Below are 10,776 nucleotides of genomic sequence, written 5' to 3' on the forward strand. Positions count from 1 at the left end.
CTTCAGCAAGATACGAACGCTGACAACCAAAAGACGCTTTTTTTAATTACTGTAAAAGATTAGATTCTTTGTGGCGTTAAAATTTTAAATAAGCGCCGCACTTGAGACGCAAAAAATTTAATCCTCGCACATCAGCTTTGGCGAGCTCGAGCGGAACTTCATACCTAAGAAAATTTGGTAAACCCGTAGAGCTGAAAACGTTTGGTTGCACGATTTTGTCCATCCGTAGGGACGAGCCGAACCCGTGAGTTGTAGTTCTAGACGAGTATTCACGCCAAAAAACATTTTCGGTTTCGTTGAAAAGAAAAAAGATCAAGACATTTCGTTCACTTTGTAGGCTGGATGAAAGGCGCGAATAAAGCGAGCAGAAGAAACATGTTTCTTCGCAAATATTTCATGCACACTTCACGCTGTATCTCCTCTAAAGTTTTCTTCATTATGAAAGTTATGGCAAATGATTTAGGTTGTTAGGAAAAACCAAAATAATTGCGGGGCTGAACATAAAATATTGCAGAGGTCACTGTGGATGAAAGAATTTTGAGTTTTTGAGTAGGTAGTTCATTTAATTTGGATATTCCTGCGGCGGCCTGACAACTTGAAAACAAAAAGCTTGGTCACCGTGGAACCGTCAGTCTCACTGTTGTAGTATAAGCGATTACTAGAATAAACGTAGTATCAGAGAAAGAAATGTAATAGAAAAAATGTAATGTAGAAAAAAATGTAATGTTCACTCGATGTTTTTTTTTAAAACAGCTTGCGGGTCTTCGTTATATCGACAGAAAAGACCTTGAGTACAGTAAAAACCCGCGTATAAGAACCTAACATTTAAGAACCTGTTAGGCTAAAATTTCATTTTTAAGCACCCTTCACATAAGAACCATTTTAGGCTAAAATTCTAAAACAGGTTCTTATTTTCAAAAAAAAAAATCTTCTCAAAAAAATAGAATTAAAAAATCTTCTCAAAAATATATTTATAACACAGTCTGTACACATTATAGTTACAGCACAGTTACAAGATTTATTGGGAATTATAGTGAAGGTTACAGTATAGTTTTGATTTTAACGGAATCAGATTAAAATAGTATAGTATTTTGCTTACCGAAGCCTTCAAGAATACTGTTATTGGACATTAAAGAGCAGATCATTTACAAATTCTACTTTATTTCTTGAACAAAAGTAAAGAACCTTATTAAGAACCTAGTAAGCCTAATTTTAGAGTGATTTCAATTAACCCGTGAAACAATATTTACCAGTTTGTTCGTAATAGTTAAAACTAAACAAAAGAAAACAATGGAATTAGTCTCTAATAGTATCTAAAAGTGAAATAACTATTTCACGGGTTAACTGAAATCACTCTACACTAAATACCATTTATATAAGAACCTGTTTAGGCTAACTTGAAAAAACCTAGGTTCTTATACGCGGGTTTTTACTGTATTAAATGTGAGACGAAGAGCATTCGTTAAGCTCTAGTTTTACTATCGAACAACCAACGCTTTGGAGCCTGCCAGTACCAATCCAACACCCGCACCAGTCGCCAATCCCTAATCCTCTTCCACCACTTAGCACATTGAATCTTGTACTTGATCTCACCGAGAAGCTTGAGCCAAAAGTCGAACCAAATGAACCGCAGGAAAGCTATCAAAAGCAAGTGCGTGGGACTCAGTGTGTCGCTCATCTGTGCCTTCAAATTCTGCAGAGCTCGCGCTTCACTCTCTGGCTCGTTCAGTCGAAACGAGCAGCCATCGAATGGCGCGAATACGGCCAACAGCCATCCTCGAGGGTTCCGCCAAAACAGCCTCCAGTAGTCTGGCTTTATTCCACAAAGGCTTCCAATGTCGTCGCCGTAGGTGTATGCTTCCACCAATGTGCCCAATCTTCGGGAAGATTCCTTGAAGTAGTCGTCCCAGAAATCCTTGTCTTCCATAGCTACCTGGTAGCGTCGATCTTTCGGTGGGAGAAAGCATTTTCCCGAGAACACTTTTCCGACGAATCGTGACTGAATCTCGGCCAGTCCTGCGATAGAGCCGACTACTGGCCGAACGTATCCGATGAATGCCAACGTTGGGTCTTCCACGTTAAAGATGTACTTATAATTATGTGTTAGAGGCACGGTCTGAAATTCTACCGGAAGGAGCGGAAATTCTGTTTTGTAGCCTGTACACTGGATGATGATGTCTACAACTTCTTCAGTGCCATCACAAAAGATAATTTTTTTGCCTTCGATGCTTTTGATGGCCCCCTTGGGAAAACAGCGTCGGTAGTCAACTCGGTCCAAGACGTGACCATTTTTGTTGACGAAGAAGCGAAAGAATTGGGCGTCATTTTTCCACTCGGCAATACCATGTCCTTGATAAGCAAGGAGAGAGCCATTTGTTGTCCAGTTGCAAATCCAGGACAAGCCTAGAAAAGGAATAATAATGCTTCAGAAATTTTAGATACTATTTGAGTGCGAGGCTTTGATACAAAGATCGTCTCAAATTGGACTGTATAAATATGAACAACAGTTTAGCATGGCTCTTCTAACATGAAGCAACCATTTCCATCAACGAGTTTTTGTCTTCAACCACAAATAAAATAAGTCCTTTTTTAAATAAATTGTTTAATTAACAGTCCATTTAACTGTTTTAAGTAATAACTTTGACTATGACTTCCCGACATTTTTGACCACCTGTTGTCACGTGATTAAACAATTTGCACTCACGTGACAACGTGAGTTCACTTTAATCGCTGATGAAGACTGTGCGAGACAGTCGAAAGCTTCGTTACGAATAGCCTGCAGAACAGGCGGTTTATTTTTTGCGGGGTTTATTGCGCGGTCGCGCGAAGCGCGAGGGAAAAATAAACCGCCTGTAGCCAGATCATTGTTCATGCTCTACCGCCCACTTTTTTGATTGACATGAAAGACTGAGAAAGGACCAATCACTGAACGCTTAAATTTATTAGCGCGAAAACAGGTCTCAAGTATCAGTACTGCGAAAACAGTTGGTCGTCTCGTTTGACACCTCTAAATCTGTAATTTGCCACATGTTTCGCTAGTTCAGTTAGTTTTGTTTCATCAGTTTCCATTTAGTAATTTCGCTCTGGAAGTACAAGGTCTGACAAATATTCCGGCTGTGAAAATGCAGATTACTAATTGATGCGGGGCCTGGCTGATAATAAATATTATTGCAAGGTGATCTTATCACGGATGACACATTTATCTTTGTCCGGCTTCGCCAAAGGCTGTTGTAGCTTTACTTAGAGAAAGTTTAAAGTTGGGTTTTAGAGAGACATTCTGTGTCGTAGATTCTTGAATTAGTTTGATCGAGCGCTTTGTCTCTTGAGCTAGATGATTAGGTTTTACTGTTTATCTCCTCTGTTGTCTGTGTTACGTTGGCACCACATGATTAAAATGTAGATAAAGTGAAATTAATTACCGTTTGCTAACACGAGGATTCTCGGAAAAAGCTGATATAAAATCAAGTTTTTTACCGAAGCCTGTCGGTAGCAGACTCAAAACAACCTTCTTTTATAATAATGCTTCGATGCGCGTCTTTTGTTTCTCCTTTTTCAAAATCTTCAACATACGGAACCGGAAACAAATTGAGGGCGGTAGCGAACACTTTGATCGCCTTTTTGTTTTTTCACATATTTAACATCATGTGGCTTAAAGGAGCCAATCACTGAAAACCATTCGCCAGGCGAACGGTTGGAAGAGCGTAAACAATGGTGTGTCTACAGGCGGTTTATTTTTCCTTCGCGCTTCGCGCTCGCCTCCACGCGACCCGCATAAAAACTCGCACTTCGCACTTCGACCCGCAAAATAAGCCGCCTGTTCTGCAGGCTACGTTACGAAACATTTTTAGACCTTGTGACAAGAAATATTTCGTTTAACTTTGAATATGCTTTTAAGCCAACAGAGCAGATTAGTTATCAATCAAACACGTTACTTGCTCTTTCCAAACCTGGTTTGCTTTTCGTATATGGAGCAATGAACTTCATAACTCTTGAGGAGGCTTTATCTAAGGCTTGAGGACGGCGATTAGGTAGGATCTTAGCAAACTTTCGGAAGAAATGCATTCCACGTGGTATACACCAAATAAGGCGCGACACGTGATCACACCATTCCTCCACGACGTCACTGGCCGTTTCACCGCCGCCTATTAGCATGACTCGTTTATTTTCGTGCTCGGGAACGAACGATTTCAACTCGGAACTGTGGCGAACTTCTCCGACAAAGTTCCGAAGTATCGATTGTTCCAGATCACGGTTTGGCTTCTGCACACTTCCAGTACACATGATCAAAAACTTGCTCGTAAACTGTCTGCCGTTTTCACACTTGACTCGCCAAAGTTCGTCTTCTTTCGTTACTTCTATCACACAATGATCGAGACGAATGTGCGACCACAAATTGAAAGCATCGCAGTAGGACTTTAAATAATTCAGCACATCCTCGTGCTTTGGAAATTGGCCAATCTCCTCTGGCATAGGGAAGTCAGACATCTCTGTTACGGAGGAAGACGAAGTGGTTTTGGTGTTCTGCATAACGGTGATGACGTCAGGATCCTCTGAATAGCACCACAGGCCTCCCACATTAGAGCGTTTTTCTAGAGCCACAGCAGTCAATCCTTCTTCTTTCATGCTTTTACAAGCCAACAGACCCGACCATCCAGCGCCTATCACAATTACGTCTCTAAACACAGGCTTCCAACCTGTCATGTTGCGATTAGTCAACTAGAAAACGAAAGTTAAGGAAGTTTGAATCAATTTGCATTACTTGTTCAAAAGTAGAATTAATTCACTTGTTTAAAAGTAGAATTAAAAGAGCTTTTCCATTTTTAATGTGGCACATGAAAAGAAACCAACAGCTTTACACAAGTTAAAGTCTAGAAGAAACCAAATATTTTTAAGAAAATGTTTATCTGTAGCATTTATACCTGTTTGACTGAAACGTCCAAAAATAAAAAACATAAGCCACCAACGATGCGAACTGAATTAGCTTGTCCATAACTATCATTCGGGCACAGTTTTCCTCTCAGCTCAGTGCTGATCTTGTAAATGCTTTTGGGTATGTACAACAACAACAACAACTTAAAAGTTTCCCTGAAAAGCGTCTGGGTCTTATTATGTAAGGTTTATACATATTTTTCAGTAACAACCTATATTCAATATGGTGCATAAGAAGACTGCAATCAAATAGGCGCAGAATTAAGGTAAGTTAAAAACTCACCAACTCGAAAACCAGATCAGTAAACTTAAGTTGATGGAAATCAAAGGATCGACCAAACAGAATAATTCAACCAGTTATCTGGTCAAAGTGACAAGTGTCTTTCTCGTCGGGAGTGAAGAAAAAAATCCAAACATTACGTTATTTTAAAATTACACCACATTTGGCTCAATAATAGCGTGTTTCGAAAGTTGACTGCCATTCACAAAAACCATGACTTGATACTCGTGTGTTGTGTTGTGTGTTTTTCTGCTATATCCGTCTCTAATCTGTTTTTAAAGCTTGGATACGACATCAAACAACTGTATTTAAAGTTTGTGACGGTAAATTTTAATCCTCAAAACAACGCAGCTTACGCCATATAAATCCATAATTAACTGAATGCGAATTTCTATTTTAACTGAGCATCAGTTTTCGGTTACAGTATCAATACAGAAACAAACCGTCGGACACTTCATTTGTCAGAAACAAGGTTTGATCCTTAAGAGTAGAAACAGATTTTAAGCGATTTCCAATGAGGGATGAAATAACAGCTGGAAATATTTCACTCCTAAAAACTTTTGTTATTAATTTCAATTTACAAACTAACTCAAGATGTACCCTGGTTCCATAGGTATTATCTTTGCTATTTCTCAATAAAAAAAAATGCGAAGCGGCGAACACGAGTTGTTTTTGCGCTTCAGAAGAAGGAAGGAGAAAGAAAACCTCTGTGATCAAGGTGCTCAAAATGGCAAGTAAAATTAATTTTTGAGGCAAAACCAATAGCCCAATTTCGATATATTAAAATTCAGCCTAAAACAATAGACTTCAGGACGAGGCTCCGGGGACCAAACTATAGAACTTGTGGTGTTTATTCCCCGGAGCCTCGTAGTGATGTCTATTGTTAAGAGCTGAATTTTAAAATATCGAAATTGGGCTATTAACATAAATTTGTCGAAAATAAAATTTAGCCTGGCAATTTAAAAAGACACGATAAATAGATGGTGAAATAAATGTCCCACATGGTATTAAACTCTGGCAAACATGCGAGGGAATATTGAATTTGTTGAACGAGATATTCGCATTTGAAAAACATTTTCATGGCTGTGTAATATGAGTTGCGACACATCCATTGCATCAAACCTAGAAATTCCGGCGATAGTTTACAAACTGCATTCAAGTGTTTGTAATTATCGGTTATTTACCTAACGGTAAACAAGACAAAGCTCCGTTTCTTACCTGTGAGCAACCTTAGCCAAACGAAATCGAACACACATACGTCCAATATGAAAGCGAGCGACCAGATCATACACGTGCCTAATTATGCATAAAATTCCGTGAAGGATAATGAAGAATTTGTATGCAAAATAAACTTTGAGAAAGAAAAAAGAAAACAAATGACATCGAGGTCAAAGAAAGATAATAGATTTGGTGTGTTTTGCGACACCCTTTGACCTCGGGGCTTAGTCAGAATTGTCCTATTGCTTTGACCTATTGTTTTTTGAAAACAACTAATCGGTGTTGATTATGAAATGGATAATGAAACAGGCTTATCTTTGGTGCATGAAAGAGCTCATTAGTGACGTAAAACAAAGATCATCCAAGGCAACAAAGAATCTGGAAACAATGCAAGATTCCACTGGACGTGCATAAGAAGAACACTATCAGCGTTAAGTCTGCGTTTAAAAATATTTTTCAACTCAGTATATCATAGCTTAATTTGTTTTTAACTCATGTACATATCATTTTCTTTCATTTCGTTTTTAAGCATTTTATAGATTTTTAGCTTTGTGATTAGATTAATAAGTTGTATTGTAAGTATTGATTTTTAGTTTACTAGAGTGAATTTAGACCAATTTAGTTTATCAGAAATTTCTGTTACGTACCACCCTCTTTAAATAAAGTTGTCTACCTACCTATAAACAGGAAAACAACAGCTCTAAAACAAAGAAAAATTCCGAAGGTTCCTACAGCGTGCTTGGAACCCAAACAACAAAAACAATGAGGACAAACCATGAACTTGAAATTAAGGTCAGGCAGGGCCGTAGCTAGAATCAAAGGTCTCTATGAGACTACGACTATTTTGCTATGGTCTATCTGTTGGCAGTCAATTGTGGTATGGAGTAGTCTTTTGCTAAAGGGTGAAAGAGGCTTTTCATGTTGTTTAGGAGTGGAAGTCTTACCTGAATACTTTACACTTCCACATCACATTCTAAATTAAAACTGCAACCTAGAAGTCAACAACGCGCTGTTTACAAAACTCAACCGCAAATTAAGGAGCCAAAGAAAACCCAATCGAAGACACATTCAATATACTGTAGTACTCGTGTCACGTATACGCTTATTCCGGCCTACTACAGCAAACAAACAGTTCAGCGGTTCAATACATTCTTCATATATACCCACACCCCCGGCCCACACCGAAAAGAAATCCCTAGAATTGAGAACGCGAATAAATGATTATTTACTCGTGTTTAGCGAGACTAACGCAATCGATTGTCGCGAAAACAAATCGCCGCTGTAGTATGTGAAAGACTTGTAAAAGTACAAATTTGCGTTCTTAATCGTTTTAGGTTAAATATTAGCGCTCCTTTAGTGTGTGAGACGCTTGTACCAGTCCAAAGAAAGAGTGAAAGAGTGAAAGACTTGTAAAAGTACAAATTTGCGTTCTTACGTTCTAGGTTACATTATTAGCGTCGCTTTAGTCTGTGAAAGACTTATACATTGCCTTCAAGTGTTGACTGACGCTTTGTTCACTCACACCGAAAAGAAATCCCTTGAATTGAGAACGCGAATAAATGATTATTTACTCGTGTTTAGCGTGACTAACGCAATCGATTGTCGCGAAAACAAATCCTTTAGCTTAAATATTAGCGCGGCTTTAGTGTGTGAGACGCTTGTACCAGTACAAACTTGCGTTCTTAATCGTTTTAGGTTAACATATTAGCGTCGCTTTAGACTTAACCTGCGATCAGGCGTTATTTTTCTCGCGGCGGAGGGGTCAACGGAAAAATGAACGCCTGATACAATTACTTGTCGAGTCGTCTGTAAAAAGTCCATAATCTGGACTTTTTTTCTGATTGGCCAGAAAACAAAAGGCAGCATTAGAACCCTATCCTGATTGGCTAATGGAGTTCAAGTCTAATTTCCGGTCCAAAAATATCGCACGTAGACAAAAACAATGGTAGATGATTGTTATCATGGCGGGTGTTGAGAGCAGGTTGAGCGGAATGAAGTAGAAAGCGAGTTCTTCTAGGTTTTAGAAAATCTCTCAAGAGTTTTGTTCACAAAACATTTAAAGACGAACAAAGGGAGTGTATTCGACGAATAGTTTGTGAAAGAAAAGATGTTTTGGCGTTGCTTCCGATGGGATTCGGTAAGAGCGTGATCTATCACCAGTCACCAGTGGTGTCGAAGAGTATTACATCACACCACCAAAGACGCCAGACGATCGTGCCAGTGACGAAAACTACGACCTTTAAATGACTGACCTGAGCCTTACACAAAATCAGCCTTTGCAGAAATCAAATTTTAAAAACCATCCGATCAGCTCGTTCAAAAGGGTAATTCAAACTCATGTTCGTGAGAGTAAAAATATAATTTGAAGGCGCTAATCACGCTTATCTGATGGCATCGCCGACATTCTCGACGACGTTGACAGATATTTTAATAAGGGGGCGGCAGACGACTTGACAAGTAATTGTTACATTAGACTGTGAAAGACTTATACGTTGCCTTCATGGGCTGAACCACTCACATTCTCGATTAGTTGATTTGATTTGAGATACTCACGCATAAAAATAATTGTTATATAACGTTTATACATGTGACAAGTCACGTTTTTAACACGAGATCGCAAGTGTTGACGCAATACGAATGAGAGACCCTTTCATCACCCACAGCGGAAAGAAATCCCTTGAGAAATTAAAACAGTCCCTTGAGAAATTAAAAAAGTCCCTTGAGAGTTAACAAGAATGTGGTTCCAAATTTTGCCCCACATAACTGCTATTCTCCTACTTTCGCTTGTAAAGAAGCAAAATAGTCGAAAAAAGGCAAACCGAGGCAAATGCCTCGGTGAAAATCTTGAAACAATTTTTTTTTCATGTTCCTGTAAGAAGTTCATTCCCGGGCTTCTAGAAATTTGACCCCCTTTCTTCGGCGCTACACAAGGGCCTCGGTTATCAGATTGTCTGACTACGGGCCTGTCAGGCCGACGGCCGATAGCAAACTCCTTGCCGAAACACAAGTATACTCTGAATACTTCACTTGTCTGAAGCGAAACGCAAAGAAATACTAACCACACTGCCTAGGAATCGGTTAATAATATTTCTTAGCTTTGAAGACGAAAGGAGCAAGCATTCTATTTTTTCAGGAGAAAAAGCTTAGAGATTAGGTGTGGTAAATCTATAATTTTTGGAACAAAAGTCGCCAAAGGTGGTAGCAAATAGGAAATCTTACCTGTAAAACTTCTAGTGAAATCAGGCAGCAACGGAGAGTTGTAGCTGAACCTCTTCTGTACGAAGAAATTCCGTTCGGTAGATTTAAGACATTAGTCCAGTGTCCCGGTATTCTGGTTTGTCAGGGCATATAAATGTGCTGAAGGTTGCCGAGATTTCTGTTCGGGCTTAGACAGTCTACACAAACAAAGCATAGAAAAAAAAAATACATTTAAGCCAAGAACGGCAGCAAAACCTTAGGAATATTTTCCCCTCTCTGTGTTATTCAAGCTCGTCAAATCCAACGGCGAAAAGCTAAGAATTCTGAAGTTAGAACTTTTCATGCAGCACTTGCAGAGAATGCATGCATATTTTTACATGTACATGAATTCACAGGTCAAATTTTGAGCCAGACGTGGACGCTTGAAGTTGTCACAAAAATTACTAAAGCGTGACAGATATTGTCACTTATATATTATTTACCATAATCTCCTAAATAAATAAGCACTCGGAAATATTCATAGACTACAAATTGCACTCGCCCTACGGGCTCGTACAATTTTGCTAGCCTTTTGCTAGCCTCGTGCTTATTTACATGTATTCCAAATGTCACTCGAAATCATCCACTAGTACATATTATAGATAACGTGACTAAAAAGAAACAAAATTAGTCAGTAATACAGGAATGGACATAAAATGACTTGTAAAAACAGCAACCGACGTGACACTGACTTGAAATAGAGAGAAAAATAACAAAGCGAGATGACACAGGGAAGCTAACAAGACAACGGTGACGAACACGACAAAGCGAAAAGTGATCGATTGAACTACAGTAAAAACCGACGTATATAAAGAACCTAGATTTTTCCAACTTAGCCGAAATAGAAAGAAAACAATAGAGTAAAAATTGGTTCAGTTTTTGCATAATAAGTTTTTATACGCCGGCGGTGAATTCAGGGCGAATTCAGGGCGAATTCTTCGAGCTTGTGCATACCGGCATGCCGAATGTCGAGAACGTAGCGATTTAATAGTATGCACAAGCTGGAAGAATTCGTCCACTTCGAAACCAAAATAATTTTAAGAATCGCTTGGCATTTCTAAACAGGCATAGAATATTCTCATTAGGTTACTAAAGTAAATTGAGATATTCAT

At 38.8% G+C, this 10,776-nt stretch overlaps 1 protein-coding gene across 1 annotated transcript; it reads right to left on the reverse strand.

Annotated features, from left to right (window-relative positions):
* Positions 1 to 1,187: 1,187 nt before the first annotated feature.
* Positions 1,188 to 9,708, reverse strand: LOC144643027 (4-hydroxybenzoate brominase (decarboxylating)-like). The gene is made up of 3 exons (XM_078502142.1): positions 9,647 to 9,708; positions 3,948 to 4,716; positions 1,188 to 2,403 (listed from the first exon to the last, which is right to left on the reverse strand). The coding sequence occupies exons 2-3, from the start codon at positions 4,699 to 4,701 to the stop codon at positions 1,463 to 1,465; spliced, it is 1,695 nt and encodes a 564-aa protein (XP_078358268.1). The 5' UTR covers positions 4,702 to 4,716; positions 9,647 to 9,708; the 3' UTR covers positions 1,188 to 1,462.
* Between the last annotated feature and the right edge of the window lie 1,068 nt (positions 9,709 to 10,776).

Source organism: Oculina patagonica, chromosome 2, assembly GCF_052425735.1.
Source record: "Oculina patagonica isolate OP01 chromosome 2, crgOcupat, whole genome shotgun sequence".
In the NCBI taxonomy this organism is placed as follows: Eukaryota; Metazoa; Cnidaria; class Anthozoa; order Scleractinia; family Oculinidae; genus Oculina; species Oculina patagonica.

What these genes read in the sequence shown, in the direction of transcription:
- LOC144643027 (XM_078502142.1), bottom strand. Translation starts at nt 4,701, where the DNA reads ATGACAGGTTGGAAGCCTGTGTTTAGAGACGTAATTGTGATAGGCGCT. An exon ending in ATATACGAAAAGCAAACCAG is followed by an intron (nt 2,404 to 3,947) that starts GTTTGGAAAGAG and finishes TTCCTTTTCTAG; the next exon opens with GCTTGTCCTGGATTTGCAAC.